This window comes from Diachasmimorpha longicaudata, chromosome 4 (assembly GCF_034640455.1).
Source record: "Diachasmimorpha longicaudata isolate KC_UGA_2023 chromosome 4, iyDiaLong2, whole genome shotgun sequence".
NCBI classification, from domain to species: Eukaryota; Metazoa; Arthropoda; class Insecta; order Hymenoptera; family Braconidae; genus Diachasmimorpha; species Diachasmimorpha longicaudata.
In genome coordinates, this window is record NC_087228.1 from 11,469,591 (window position 1) to 11,486,301 (window position 16,711).

Sequence of the window (16,711 nt, forward strand, 5' to 3'; positions counted from 1 at the left end):
GGAAAAGCTTGGAATTGGGGGAAAAAAAAACATAAAATTAATAATTAAAGGAAAAACATTCATATTCACATTGAAATTGATTGGTTTATATGAATATTTATTGAAAATTCACATTTAGACTATTGGGGAATCACATTTGTATGTGCTTGACCAGTGCAACAGATGAGTAGTAATACTTGATTGTTAATTTCAAGAGGACTATTGTTGTTACTTTAATGTCTCAATATTCATTCATCAACGCTTTCATTAAAAATAATTAATTCTGATGCTGCATTTTGTTCCTCCTATTTCCTCATTAATTTATAATGTAATTTGTAACTGAAATAATTGAGAACGTAGATTTATAAATAACGATTTCAAAATTGAAAATAAAACTCACTAATCGAATTCCACAAGAAATATTTTCACACAGAGGCACAAATATTGAAAAATTATCATTTTTAATGATTTTGTCGTTTCTCATATTTCCATTAAAATGACCAAGGTGGATATTTTTTTTCTTTTTCGTTTACAGCAAGTATAGTTATAACTTATGTTCAAGAGGAAAATAAATAAAATGATGTGATTTTTTTTCTACAATACTGCTACACAAGATTGACTTTAAATATCGAAACTGTCGTCTAAAAATTGTTTTAGCTCCTTGAGATGCTGCATTTTACTACCAGTTGCTGGTGACGCGGCACAGGGTCGACCAGCATATCTGTAACAAGAAATTATCACATCAATCATTTTCCAGATGTGAAGAAAGATTTGAAATAAAACTTGCATATACCCTGTTTGTGAATTATGAGTTTGACAAGCAACAGTTACCTGATTAGTCGTGATTTTGTTTTTTGTGGTGGCTCAGGTACAGACTCGGATTTTGATGATTTAGATGATGAAAACCAAGCATTTAACCAACCATCACTATTTTTATCAGAGCTTCTATTACTGTAACATGGCCCAACATTTTTCCGTTGTACTTGAGAATTATCAATTGGGTTATTATTGAATAATAATAATAATAATAATAATAATAATAATAATTGCAATAATAAATGGAAGAAAATGATAAGTGGAAATAATAATGAAAATGTGGGCCATATGTACAGTAATAATGGCATTGTAAATGCAGGAAGAAAGATAATGATTAAGGAACTTACGAAAGGTCGCGGGTTCCATTGAGAGCGGTGGCGAATCGTGGCTGTACATAAGACCAGGCGCCTTGATTTTTAGCTTCCTCCTGCGTCCACATAACTTCAGCATTTGGATATTTTTCAACTTCCCTCTTAATCAGATCATAGGGGAAAGGTGAAATTTGCTCAACTCTTGCAATGGCAACTTTGTCATTCATACTCCTCTCGATCCTTGCCTTTGTCAAATCGTAATAGACTTTACCAGAGCAAAATATTACTCTTTTAACACCGCTTGGATTTTGAGCAGCCGGACCTTCCTCTGGAATAACTCTTAAGAATTGTGTATCTTCAGTCATGACATCAAAGCTCGATCGAGCTTCAGGATGACGAAGAAGTGATTTGGGTGTCATAAGAATGAGAGGCTTTCTAAACGGTAGTGCAATTTGTCGGCGAAGTATGTGGAAATAATTAGCGGGTGTACTACAATTTGCAACAATCCAATTGATGTCATGCAGCTGCCTAACAGCAAACTCTTCACTCTCGGGTGGAAAATAGTCTGGATCATCGGCGGACATTTGAAGAAAACGCTCGAGGCGTGCACTTGAATGCTCGGGTCCCATACCCTCGAGACCATGCGGTTGGAGCATTACAATACCCGATTGGCGGACCCATTTGGCTTGGCCACTGCTAATGAATTGATCAATAATACATTGGGCGGTGTTATTAAAATCACCGAATTGCGCCTCCCAACAAACAAGTGCATTGGGATTCGTCATAGAGTAACCCAATTCAAAACCAAGTACGCCAAATTCAGAGAGTGAACTGTTGCAAACAGTGTATGGTGCTTGATCTGGATAGAGATAACAGAGTGGTCGATATGTGGCTTTGTCAACAGTCTGATGGTGAAGAACGTGATGCCTGTGGGAGAATGTACCTCTCTCAACGTCTTGGCCAGATAATCTCACGTGAATACCCTCTTTAAGAAGTGATCCAAATGCCATTGCCTCACCCAGTGCCCAATCAACTTGACGCGATTCTATCATCTCCATTCGTGCTTTTAATATGCGTTCAATACCTTTATGAATGACAAATTCAGCAGCATTTGGAGGAGGAGATGAAAACTTTTTGCCAATGTGGATGAGTGTGTCTTCTTTCACACCAGTAGGGGATACTTTCAATGGATCTTTGCCCTCAAAGAATCCGGACCAGGGCGAATCGAGCCAATCCTTGTATTTAATGTGGGTCTCTTGACGTGCCCCACTGTAAGCCTCTTCGCATATTTTTTCATATTTATCTTTAACATCTTTCACCTCCTCCGGTGTTACAACGCTCTCATCAATCAATTTTTTTGAATAAATATCTAAAACTGGTGGAGTATTGCGAATTTTACGATACATAAGGGGCTGAGTAAACATTGGTTCGTCAATTTCATTATGTCCATTTCGCCGATACGATACAATGTCAATAACAACATCTTTATGAAATGTAGCGCGCCATTCAGCAGCTACTTTGCAAACGTGCATAACCGCCTCGGGATCATCAGAATTAACGTGAAAGATTGGTGCATTCACGACACGTGCGACGTCTGTGCAGTAGGGCGACGAACGAGAATGGCGAGGATCAGTGGTGAATCCAATTTGATTATTGGCAACAATATGGATTGTACCATGGGTCGTGTAATCCGGTAGATCCGATAGATGCATCGTTTCAAAAACTACACCTTGTCCACAGAAAGCAGCATCGCCGTGCAAAAGTATAGACATGACCTAAAATTCATTATTTATCATTATAATTACAATAATCGATAATTAATAACCAATCATACAATCTTAGATAAATATCAATATTATTAATTATAAATAAGCTAATAGTAATAAAAGGAAGCCTACTTTTTTGCCTTCCCCGTCTCCACGATAAAATTGTTCGGCGCGCGTTTTACCCTGGACAACCGGATCAACTGCCTCTAAATGAGATGGATTGGCCACAACAGCAAGACGAATATTCTTATTCGTAACGCGATTCAACCGTTCAATGTATGTACCCAAATGATACTTCACATCACCAGAACCCTGTTCCAATTTTATTCCATAATTATGTTATTTGTCTATAAATATTATTTTTATACTGACGCATAATCATGAAAAATTTACTTACATCATCAGCCGCTTCGAGAGCAGCAAATTGGGTGAATATTTGATTGAGGGGTTTACGACAAACATTGGCTAGTACATTCAGACGACCACGGTGTGGCATTCCCATTACTATAGATTCAACTCCAAGCTCAGTGGATTTATCAATAACTTGCTTCATAGCTGGAATCAATATCTCACAACCCTCAAGACCAAATCGCTTCTCCGACGACCATTTTCTCGCTAAAAACGCTTCGAAGCCCGTTGCACGTGTCAGCCGCGCCAATATCAAACGTTTTTCATCATTTGTTACCTCCATTACACCTGGCGTTTCCATTTTTTGACGAATCCAATTGCACTGCTCCAGTGAATTTATAAACATAAATTCCACTCCAATATGCCCACAATAAGCATTTTCCAATCTTTTCAGAATTTCTCGGAGGGGTAGAGATTTTTCCTTCCCACCAATGAATGTTGTTGATGGAAGTTTGAAGACTCTTTCCATATCAGACTCCTCTATATGATTTTAATTTCAACATTAATAAAAATTTGTCGCTAATCAATTGATCAATCCATGAAAATATTCAACTTTTTTTTATTACAATGAATAGCACTCTGTTCATTATAAATGAGAAGAGAATATATCCCAATACTGAAAATGCTAATATATATTTGAGAAATACATATGCATTTACCATGATTTTCATTAGTTCTTTCTCTCTATAATGTAAGATATTTACAGTCACTTGTTCTAGGCATTATGTTCATTATAAGTATACCATGTGCATGCTCAATTTTTATACAGTTTCATGAGAATCAACAATAAAAACACCAAATAATTAAAATAATAATAATAATAATTATTATTATTATTATGTGCTCAATTATATACTCCATACATATCGTAAGTAGGAGAGAAAATAAATTAGAAATTAGTATGAAAAAAAAAACATCAAAATCGTGTTAAAAACAAAACGATGAAGTGGAAAATGAAATAGGATAATTGCATTGATTGGTTCGTTGTGATAGTGATAAGCGCCTAGACCATTTCTTCCATCAATTGAATTTTATTGCACAGATGCAAGAAGAAATGAAAAATGTCGAGTAGGAAGAGAATGAAGAAAAAAATAGAGACCGAATGAATGAATAAATAAATGATTAATTTTAAAAGAACGTTGAATAATAGGGTAAATGAGAATTCTTTCGCGAGTAAAAAGCCCGCACCGTTGCCATCCAAATTGAGAAAAATCCTAGCCGAAAAATGAATCCCGATACCGAACACGAATACAACAAATCAAAAGATTAAAACCATGAGCTTTGGATTTTCCGTGATTTCGTAACTACCTACGTTTCATGAGAACGGCTACTCGATATTGAAGGTCCTGAGAGTATGTGGTGCGAGAGCTTTTTCCTGTGAAAACATTAAACTCAGACTGAAAATCCGAGAATTTCAATTGAGTATTTCAATGGCCACTTGAATTATTCAATTATTATTATTTATGCTATTTTCATCCTTTAGTATTAATCAATGCCAATCTACCGACCGTATATCTATTGAAAAATCATTATTTTTGTAGGTTAAAATAAATTAAAACCGTAAATATTAATGATTATTGTCGGTAACGATGATGAAAGGCTATTTATCAAGAATTTCTGCTAATATTTGCACAGAATATTTAACTATTTAACAGTGCCGAAAAAAATGAAAATGATGTACGGAATTCCAATGAATTAGAGAATGCTATTTGATAAAAGATAGTCCAGTCACTATTGCAATCAAGAAAATGGGTCACTCATTTACCACAAAAATAATTTTAATTATCAATTATATATGGTACTATTTCAAACGATATATAACAAAATTTTTCTCGTCATGAGTGAATCTTCTAGGATAAAAATAAATACATAACAATGCAAAGGCTAGATCATCGATACTATAAGATGGTTATACTGTTTTTCAAATAAAATATTGGAAGACATTACCCGAGTTATTGGCTTACCAAAAGAATAATGATTATAGAGTAACTCTTGTGGATGCCTATCATCAAGATCAGCACTGTTGATTCCAAGAGGATCCAATTTTGCGATATGATGCCCACGTATCTGTCAATTTAACGCCATAATTCATAACCACGGGCCGGTATCATTATGATAAGTATTATCAATTGCATTCTTGATATATATTTTGTTTAGAAAAAAGAAATATAGATTAACTTCATCATCGCACACCTCCCACAACCTAATAAACATTTTACATATTAAAAAAAAATTCATATAATAATAATAATAATAATAATAATAATAATAAAAATGAAGAGAGCAATGAATTACACATAAAGCAGTAGTAAAAAGCAACAAGCAGCAACAACGATTCAAACAAATGCAGTTAACATGCAAATAATCCATGTCATCTACCTCACCTATTCAAGTGCACTGTGGAATTAAATAATCTTTAATATGATGATTTTCAATTGGTAAATTGAAATGTTATGTCATTTATTCCCCAGATATCAATGCATTTTCAGTATTAGCATTCAGAGATAATTGAAAAATATGAGATTCAAAAAAGAAAACAATAAAAGATGAATATGAGTAATATATCATAATAATTATTATGATTAAATTCCAAACGACACGAAGACCATATATCTATGAATTATACGAACTTCGATTATGCGACTTAGAGTAAATAAGGGATAGATGAATGAATGAATGAATGATTGCCTTACCAAGCATGTATTGCCGAAGAACGCGTTCGGGAGCTCCCTTACGGGAAGCATAATGCGTGTGTACCAAGTCGTCTCTCATAATACCAAGAGGATCCAAATCAGCAACTAAATGACCCCGGGCCTTAAATTTCATTTAATGTTCAATATTTTTCTAATTCATTTGCCATTGTTTATTTTCGTGTTATTCCCCTTTTGTAAAGAGCTCAATACAGTATATTTATGTGTGGATTTGACAAAATTATTGAAATTTGCAACAGTAACGCCGAATACGGGTATAGCGATAGCTCCAAATTACATACATTCTGAAACGATGAACGAGGGGCGTAATAAAATGATCTCCATCATTGAAAAGCATGCTCCGTACTAAATAAATGAATTAATGACTGAATAGTATTGTATATGGATGATAGTTCTAGTGTTATGAAACAACCATAACTGTGTGACATAAATTATTTTTTATAGTGATTGCTTCATGCAGAGCTCTTTACCATTCCCCTTGCACAGTAAAATATTTATTCTTCAGCCCATGGTGGAAGACAAATCTAATAATAATAATAATAATAATAATAATAAACAAAAATAATATTAAGGTATCATTATCAATGGAATAATTATAGTGTATTTTAATTATACACGTATGAAAAGTTATATTGGGAGGTGCCGAGTTGTTCACTTTTCCCCATTTGAGCCATTATAAACTCCGATTTTATAATTTCAATCCTTAAATACCTGATAAGATCGAATGATGGCCTGAACCGCAAGATGGTCGTCAATAATTTTCTCATTGATTGGTACTTGTCCTACTTGAGAAGTACCACCAAGTGGTAGAATTGTCCCCAATGGTATTTGATCATGTCGAGGCGCTAGAGATGGTGGAGATTGGTATGCAAGACCAGGTCCAGCACCTGCAGTACTATTTCTGAAGAACGAATCCCAAGATATATGTACACTTTGGGGATCCCGTAACCAGGCATTGTACATTTCTTCAACGTAGGAGCTGGTACTGCCATTGAGGAATGGCTCTGTAGCAACTTTACTACCATAAAATCGGCGTTTCGATTCCAATGCCACGACAGCTTGTCGATTACGAATAAAAGGATAACCCCGTACTAACCAACTTGCGAATCGTTCTGTTCCATATATTCGCGGGGCTAGAGGGGTCAAAGAACTAAATACCGTTCTAGTCCTGTACATTTTGACCTGAAAATGGAAATGATTGATGGTTATGTATCTCCATAGTTTTATTTTTCTATTTTAAAACAATTATAAAATGAGTAAAAGAAGTAATTTATATCAAACTCTCCATTATAAAAGTATAATACTATTTCATTTCTTAAAAATGCAAAAATTGTAATTGCATTATACTATTAATAGTATATTCTAAAACCACAATTTTGTTTGATGCTCTACCTTTTAGTGCGTAAAAACATTTCATTTTTATTTATAAAGTATCTCGGCAATAACACCTTTTTTCAATCTTTTTCCTCAATAGACACACATTCTCTCCATTGACATTGTGAAAAAGAATCATGTGATATCTCGTGATTTATGTTGAGCTATTCTCTCGAATAAAGGGGTTTCACTATTCGGATATACGAATAGAGAATACAATTTTTAATATTCACACTGAAAAAAAAGTATTATTAAAGGCTATCTTTCGTTATTTATTTTTAATAAATAGGACTGCATATGCTGCAATCAGGGATTCATTTTGGAATTCAATCAACGATGTGTATTGCAATAGATATAGGTTATATTTCATATATTCTTCGCCTTGTAATTATTCAATCACCGATCTTTTTCATTTACGATGACCTATCTATATGAAAACTTAATATTGTATGCGTTTTAAAATAAAGATGATTGGACAATGAGATGAAAAAAAACACTATTTATAAGTTGTGCAATTATTTTACGTAACAGCCTGAAGAATAATACGCCGAATTTTCTTCTATGACGCAAAACGAAAATTATACTAGATAATTGCAACTGTTTAAAGTACATTAAAAAATTGTATTGTTGCTGGAAGTGCCACTGAAAAATTGATATAACAATCCAAAAGAGTATTTTAACGATGACATACCCTACAATGTGAACGCCACTACGATGACAGTCCCGTCCCGTCCACCATTTGCCGCAGAGACTGACTAATATATATCTATATGAAGTGCGCACCATAGGTTCAATCTACAAGTGACGAAATTCAGAATGTCGTCTACGTCGCGCAGGCCACTCTAGATAAATAGATAACGTAAAAAAGTCTGGTATTCAATATATAATACACAAAGCGCCAAAAAATAAAATAAAAAATATACGCCCAACAATACATTGCGGGTTCTGTTTTTTTTTTTCTTTTGTGAACTTACCCTGGATAATGTTATGACTCTCTTTACTCAGGGTCTTTAATTCTGGTAATAGTAGTGTGCGTATTTAGTGCATTTTTTACTTTTAGTTTTTATAAACAATGAGATGCAAGACTCTAAAGGAATGATCTAGACCGGGATGAATTAATGTTTGTCAATTAATGTAAAACCAAAAATTTTTATAACGAAACATCGATGTTATGAGAAACATTCTCCAACTCTAGATGTATCTGCTGATATAAGCATTCTAGCCTGTGTTACTTTTATTGTTCGCCAAGAGGAATCAATCTTTCTGGTTATAAATAAGGTAGAAGTATAACTATTCAGTGGGCCATTTTAAATTCGATAACAATAATGCGTATAGTAAAATGGAATTTTCATAATTTTCCATGTACACAAATCGTCACATACACTACGACGGGGGATATGGAAGCATAATAAGGTTCATCTAATTCACAGTGACAGCAGACACAACGAGTTTACCAAGTGTAACGAGGTGCGGCGGTAATAATGGCGACACTGGCGTGGACCTACCAACAGTGTTTGTGCACCCTCGTGACTCTCAATAGGCAAAAATTGTCATGGTTTTTCTTTTTCGCAATGGTCTATTCATTAATAGGATGCCTCAGTGCAATTAATTACGTTTCTTAGTTACTTTGATATCATTGTTATCGATATATTTGTGGAAACAATAATGAGTGAGCGAAAATTTACGCGCGCCCTTGGGAAACCCGGCATGGCTGCACAACTCCGAGAGACTGTATCTCAGGTTGTTCGCGAAAGTACAGTCCAGGTACATACAGAATACTGAAAAATCAATGAATGTAATTTTTCCGTTTATTGGGTTACAGAATTTTTTCTTTATTTTTGTTCATATTGTTGTGTAGAATAAGCCGCGCTTAGTGGATCCAGTGGACTTTGAGAATTTTGTTTTTAAAAACAGAACACTTCTGCAAAACGATCCACAGAGAGAATTACTCCTTTATCCACAGGATGATGTTTCTGTAAGTGATTTTATCGTCGATATAAAAACGTTAATTAATAATAATTCTAACAGATTGGTTATTACAGCAAATTGTATTGCCAAGAAAATGCCGAACAGTTCAGTTGACCGCTGAAAAGATATTGTCGGCGACAGACGGTACTGAGGGTCTATTGACTAGAGAATGTCTCAAGAGTTATGCATCCAATTGGAATATAATACATTACAAATACGCTGCATACAGTGGTACACACATGGATCTACCTAAATTATCATCAAAGTCTAATGAGTTCAAAGACGAAATTTACGAGATTGATACAGATGTTGATCAAATTGACGAAGAGATGAGTAAAAAAAATGACGGTATTACCAAGGAGGGTTATCTGATGAAAGGCCCTGAAATTGGATTGGAAAAAACTGACCGAATGTTCGCCCACATTGGTTCTAAGTCATTTAAAAGACGCTTCTGTAATTTACATCAAGAAGTCGATGGAACATATATTTTGGAGCTCTTCAAAGATGAAAAAAAGAGTGAGGCCAAATTAACAATTGTCATGGATTTTTGTACGGAGGTTGTGAAAAATCCTAAACGCGGAAGATATTGTTTTGAACTAAGAATGAGCGGAACTGAAAAATCTTATATATTTGGTGCTGATAATGAGTCTGATATGCAAGACTGGTTGTTAAAATTGAATTTTGTATTGCAACATTATCAACAACAAGAGGACAAACGTTCATCATCATTAGAGTGTGCTGGACATGTAACGCCACCCTTAAATGCTCTTTCCTCTCAATCTGCTCCAATTTACGGTACACTCAAGGGATTAGATCAAAGCATGAATCCACAGTTGATTAAGTATTCCCGAGAAACTGATACTAGTATTCTACTTGCAAGAAGAGAGAAGAGAAAACGATTATTCAATCTTTATAATAGCAATAATAATAATAATAGTAATAGTAATAATCATCATCATCATTCAGGAGGAAAGAATTCTTCACCAGTGTTGACATTATCAATGATATTATCAGAGAATAATAACAAAATTTCAAGTCCATACGAGGAATATTTTGGCCAAAGAATATTGATCAAATGTGAAGCATTGAAATTTCGCTTACAAGCACCCATTGACGATAATGAAACTCTGTGTCAAGTTGAACCTTATCAGACTAGTCTTTGCCTATTTGATATTCGCCAAGGCCGTAAATTATCTGAAAATTTTTATTTTGACGTCAATAATGATATTGCTCGCAATATGTTAGATGAATTAACTCCAAGTATAATGGTTAATAATGAAATAGCAGACGATGACATTGAATTAAAAGGAAAAAATACCACTAATGACAAAACATTTGAAGAATTTCATAGACAAATACCAACGAAATGGTTAAAATATGTGAATCAAGCGATTTTTAGCATCAGCAATCCTCATCCAGAAATATTTCTCGTTGTACGAATTGAAAAAGTACTTCAAGGAAACGTATATCAATCAGCTGAACCATATATAAGAGCAACTAAGGATCCCCGTTTGGGCCTGAAAGTTCACAAAAATGTGAAAACATGTTATCACCGACTTGGAAATTATCGAATGCCATTTGCTTGGTCGGCAAGACCACTTTTTCGATTATACAGCAATGAGCTCGATACATCGTCTGATTTTCCAGCAATTTATCGACAAGAAATCAATAAAATGCGCGATGATGATATCATTAAATTACTCTCTGAGTATAGAAAACCGGAGAAATTGAGTAAATTAACTGTGATACCTGGTTGGCTTAAAATCCATGTTGAAACAATTAATGAACTTCCCGAAAATACATTGACAACATCGTTGGAGCCTATTCAACCCTTTCCAATACCACCAGTTACATTACCAACTCTTGAAATATTGGAATTTGAAAGCCCATCAGAGAGAGATATTCTTCATCCTTACACAACTTATAGAAATAACTTATACGTTTATCCACAGAGCTTAAATTTTGATACACAAAAGTTTTTCAACCGAGCTAGAAATATATCGTGTATTGTGGAGATCAGGGATAATGATGAGATTGAGGACGAGAGTGGTGGAAAAAAAGCATTGAAATGTATTTATGATAAATCCAATTCTATAATATTATCAACTAGAGGAAGCTGTCCAGTATTACATCACAGTGTAATGCCTTCCTGGTATGAAGAAATAAAAATTAAATTACCCAACAAACTTCATGCTAAGCATCATCTTCTCTTTTCGTTTTATCACATCAGCTGTGATATGACTAAGAAAAAGGATAATTGCATCGAAACTTGTGTTGGTTATTCATGGATACATTTATTAGATAAAGGCAAACTTCTTATAGATATGGGAATTAATTTACATTCGTTGCCAGTTGCAACACATTTACCATCAGGATATCTTTCGATTGAACCATTAGGTCTTGGTCAGGGCAATGCTGGTCCTGATGTCACTTGGATTGATGGTCAGAGGCCCATTTTCACAGTATCATTTCACCTCACGTCCACTGTATTTACCAGAGATTTACATTTGCATAATTTGTTTGTCCATGCTGAGAAAATTTTGGATAGAAAAGTGTCGACGATAGTGCCATGCGACATAGAGACTTGTAAAATATTAAAGGCAGCACATGCTATACAACTTGTCACTGCAATAACATTCTTACCAACAATACTCAATCAACTGTTTGTATTATTAATTTCCGGTTCAACAGAAGAAGTGTGTTTGTGCATAATTAGACTTTTGATTCACATTATAAATTTACTTCATGAGGCCGGAAGAAGAGATGTACTTCAGACGTACGTGAAATTTGTATTTTTTGCTCCATCCAGTGGTACTAATTCTCCAACTACAGTTCACCAACAACTTGTTAAATATCTTCCAACTCTTCTTCAACCAAGCAACACTGATTTTCTTATTGTCAATAAGTTTATGCATCATTCGAATTTCTTTTTTGAAATTATGGTGAAAAGTATGGCACAACATATGCTGACAACTGGAAGAATCAAAATGCATCGCAATGAACGCTTTCCAGATAATTATTATAAAGCAATTAAAAAGTTATTGGAAGTAATTATGCCTTATTTGATGATCAAGTACAAAGAAATGCCAGCGGAGACACACGAATTAAATAAAAGTCTTGCACATTTCCTTAAGGTACAATGTGAAGTATTGTTTTCTTATTGCTTTATTTTTTTCTTCCTAAAAAATTTTATAACTATGTCAATCATTTTTGTATTCTCTTATCAATTCCAGAAATGCCTTACTTTTATGGATAGAGGATTTGTCTTTACTCTCATTAATCAGTACATGAGCCATTTTACACCCGGTGATGCGAGAGCACTCCAAGATTATAAGTTTATTTTTCTACAAATCATATGCTCCCACGAACACTATATTTCCTTCAATTTACCAATGATGCAGAGCCGGGTAACAACGAAAGGTAAGATACTGGAGTAATAGTACTTATAAATAACAATAGCAATAACAATCAATAATATTACGAAAATTAATTATATCTGATTTTTGTCAAATATTCCAACAATAATCGGCATCAGAATTGGAAAGTGATGGTAGGTAATATAATATGTATAATTATCTCCGAATTGTTGATAATATTCCAGTGTTGCAAGATAAAGATAGAGAGAGAGAAAATGAAAAAGATAAATACATAGATTGCATAATTACAGATTTATTATTGGAATACTACCTGTCTCAGGAGTTTTGTAAACATCACTTCCTTGTCGGTTTACTGCTTCAAGAAGTGAAATCTTCGCTCAACGAAATAGTACAGATAAGAAAAATTGCTATAGCCACGCTTCGAGATTTACTCGCCAAACATGAATTAGACGATAGATACGAGAATAAAGGCCAGATGAGTCGCATAGCAGCAATTTATATTCCCTGGTTGGGGGTTGTGTTGGAAAATTTACACAGGCTTGAGAGAACAGATGAGACTGACGATAAATGCAATAATAAGCTTGATGTATTGGATCCAGCAAGTTCCTCGAATCGTGTGCCAATGAGCAATTCATTGTTCAATAATAAAGATAAAGAACAGATGAATAATGAAACACCAAAATCAGTGCACAGATTGACACTCCACTTAGATGCACAATCGCCAAAACGAGCGTCCGTACATTTGCGTGATTCAACCTATTTCGCTGCCATTGCTGGACAAAATTTAGCCAATGGATTATCATGTACCAGCATAGAGTCTAACGCATCAACTTTATCAAGTGCCTCTTATTCTCATTTATCACAAGACACAACAATAGCCTGTTGTGATTCTAGAAGCAATGTGACGGTCCCTGATAATGATGTAACAAGTGAACACAATCGTAAAGTTGGGCATTTAAGATCATTGAGTGTAACTCAAACATCGCCGAGATGTGACAAACTGCAATCATCGGAAATGAAAGATTTACTAATTTGTTTTTTATTTGTTATGAAGTATCTTGGTGATCATCAAATAATTGCTTGGTGGCAACAATGCTCCAACAGTGATATTCAAAGTTTTTTCACTGTCATTGAAATGAGTCTACATCATTTCAAATATGATGGAAAAAGGCAGATAATATCGAAAATTAATTCCAACACGAATGTAAAAGTGAAAACAACCAAATCCATGACACTGCCGGCTAGAATAGCCCCACCAATTTTTTCATCAGATAATTCGGCAACTGCTACACTTCAGTCTCATAATATACCACCATCAACAAGAGAGAATTTAATCGACGAGGAGGAAAATGGAAAATTTCAGACAATTCTACAAGAGGCAAATTTATCAACTGAAATTGGACTCATCGTACTCGATTGCCTTGGATTATTTTGCATTCATTTTAAAGAAGTATTACTTCTTAATGACGGTGATAATAATATAATGAAAAAATTATTTTATATTTATTTGAAATTTTTAGAAATAGGCCAATCGGAGAGTCTCTATCGTCACGTATTTGCAAGTTTTCGAGCATATCTGAATAATTATTCAATGGTATTATTCAATGGGAGTGCAGTATTATGTGGACTTTTATGTTATCATTTATTAAGATGCTGCAATAGTAAACTCAGTTCAATTAGACAAGAATCATGTGCATTACTCTATTTACTAATGAGAAGTAATTTTGAATATACAAATAGAAAGGGCTTAACAAGGGTACATCTTCAAGTAATAATATCAGTGTCACAAATGCTCGGTAACGTTATTGGTCTTAATAATTCACGATTCCAAGAGTCACTATCTTTGATAAATAGTTATGCAACGTCGGACAAAGTTATGAAAGGAACAGGTTTTCCAATTGAAGTTAAGGATTTAATTAAGAGAATTCGTACTGTATTAATGGCGACAGCACAAATGCGAGAACACAATGATAATCCTGAAATGTTGGTCGATTTACAACACAGTTTAGCTAATTCTTATGCAAGTACACCTGAGCTTAGGCATACCTGGCTCGAAACAATGGCAAGAAATCATACGAGAAATGGTGATTACTCTGAAGCTGCTTGCTGTCAATTGCATATTGCTGCACTCATTGCTGAATATTTGAAAATGAAAAAAATTCAACATTGGGGTAGTGAAGCGTTCGATAAAATATCAATAAATATTAGTAAAGATGAAAAAGGATTAAAACTCGATTCCGGAGTGCAAGACGTCCATTATAATAGTGCAATTCTACTCGAGCAATTGGAAAAATGCACTGAAACGTTAGAAAAAGCTGAGCGTTTTGAACTATTAGGGCCACTTTATCGACTTATTATTCCTATGCTTGAGAACAAACCTGATTACAGTGCCCTGGCAACATGTTATTCTCATTTGGCGCAAGCTTGTAATAAAATTGTTGAGGTAACAAGAACTGGTAAAAGATTACTTGGACGTTATTATAGAGTTGCTTTTGTTGGTTCTGCTTATTTTGAAGAAGAAAATTGTCAAGAGTATATTTATAAAGAGCCCAAAGTAACATCACTTTCTGAAGTATCGGAACGCCTCAATCGTTTATATTCTGATAAATTTGGCTCAGAGAATGTAAAAATGATTATGGATTCAGCACCAATTGATGAAACATTACTTGATACTAAATTAGCATATATACAAGTGACCCATGTCACTCCTTACTTTGAAAATGAAGAGCTTGCAAGGAGAGTAACTGAATTTCAACAGAATCACGATGTCTCAAGTTTCATGTTTGAGACACCATTCACTAAAGAAGGAAAGCCTCATGGCAGTCCAGAGGAGCAGTGGAAACGAAGGACTATTTTATTCACACCATTTGCATTCCCTTATATTAAGAAACGGATATTTGTTATAGAGAAAAAAATAATTAAATTAACACCGATTGAAGTGGCATTAGACGAAATGAAACAGAGAGTTCAAGAGCTTCAGGATGTCACTTTGATTTTACCAACTGATATTAAAAAATTACAACTGCGACTTCAAGGCAGTGTGTGCGTTACAGTTAATGCTGGGCCACTTGCTTATGCCTCAGCATTTCTTGATCCTGCCTTATCTCCACAATATCCTGATGATAAAGTTGAACAACTCAGAGATGTCTTTAGAGATTTCATTAAAATATGTTATACAGCCTTGCAGATAAATAGTAAATTGATTACAAATGATCAACAAGAGTATCAACGAGTTTTAAAAGATAATTATTATAAATTGTGTGATAACTTGTCGCCATTACTTGGCGAATCTATATGGCCAGGCGATATACATGACACTTTCAAAAGAAATAGTTCAGCTTTATTTAATGCTATAAGTGGATCGAATAATAATCCACCAAAAGGGATTATCGTTTCAAAAAATTAATTTTTTTATTTAAATAACAATTTTATTGAATCACAATTCATGAAGTCATTTGATAATTTTATAAATTTATAAACTTTTTTTACAAATTTCGTGGACTTTCCATGAATTATTATTAAGTTTAATCGAGCATAAATTGTTCATGTATATATTATTAATAATAATAATAATCCAATTCCATTAGATATAAAAACTTTCTTCTGATAAGCAAAAAAATTGGATAATTACAAGCCTTTTTTAAATATATAATTTCATTTGCCCATCTGTAGCATTAAACTTAGATTGTTCATACTTTTAATTGTAAACAAAGAGTTTCAATAGATGTGTTTTACATTTTATTTATTGAATAGTCATTTACTTGGATAGTCACAATTGAATAACTAAGTATCTAAATATGGTAAACTACCGCTACGTCCAATAATTTATTACTGCTTATAAATACGAGATCATTGAAAATATATCAAATCCATGAACTGCTGCTGTATATGTGTATTTTCTCTCTAATATTATATGTGAAAAATATTGTATCTATTTTACACATTAATGAAATAAATAGGCCTCTTATGGAATTAATAACTATTTACTCTCTTGCTAAATA

At 33.9% G+C, this 16,711-nt stretch overlaps 2 protein-coding genes across 10 annotated transcripts; one reads left to right on the forward strand and one right to left on the reverse strand.

Annotated features, from left to right (window-relative positions):
- Positions 1–76: 76 nt before the first annotated feature.
- Positions 77–8,207, reverse strand: LOC135161496 (2-oxoglutarate dehydrogenase complex component E1). Of its 8 annotated transcripts, none has more exons than XM_064119105.1 (9): positions 8,057–8,207; positions 6,703–7,173; positions 5,245–5,347; positions 4,593–4,655; positions 3,270–3,760; positions 3,005–3,184; positions 1,143–2,881; positions 811–930; positions 77–700 (listed from the first exon to the last, which is right to left on the reverse strand). In XM_064119105.1, exons 2-9 carry the CDS (start codon positions 7,165–7,167, stop codon positions 601–603), a joined length of 3,261 nt encoding a protein of 1,086 aa, XP_063975175.1. In that variant the 5' UTR covers positions 7,168–7,173; positions 8,057–8,207; the 3' UTR covers positions 77–600. The 8 variants fall into 8 exon arrangements, with proteins under 8 accessions (XP_063975175.1, XP_063975176.1, XP_063975178.1 ...); XM_064119106.1 differs by lacking the exon at positions 8,057–8,207 and adding an exon at positions 7,384–7,522; XM_064119108.1 differs by lacking the exon at positions 4,593–4,655.
- Ziz (Zizimin) lies at positions 8,202–16,641 on the forward strand. 2 transcript variants are annotated; one of them, XM_064119097.1, is made up of 7 exons: positions 8,202–8,643; positions 8,796–9,129; positions 9,224–9,340; positions 9,408–12,467; positions 12,567–12,753; positions 12,869–12,883; positions 13,001–16,641. In XM_064119097.1, the coding sequence occupies exons 2-7, from the start codon at positions 9,031–9,033 to the stop codon at positions 16,114–16,116; spliced, it is 6,594 nt and encodes a 2,197-aa protein (XP_063975167.1). In that variant the 5' UTR covers positions 8,202–8,643; positions 8,796–9,030; the 3' UTR covers positions 16,117–16,641. The 2 variants fall into 2 exon arrangements, with proteins under 2 accessions (XP_063975167.1, XP_063975168.1); XM_064119098.1 differs by lacking the exon at positions 12,869–12,883 and having other exon boundaries at positions 8,202–9,129.
- Positions 16,642–16,711: the final 70 nt, after the last annotated feature.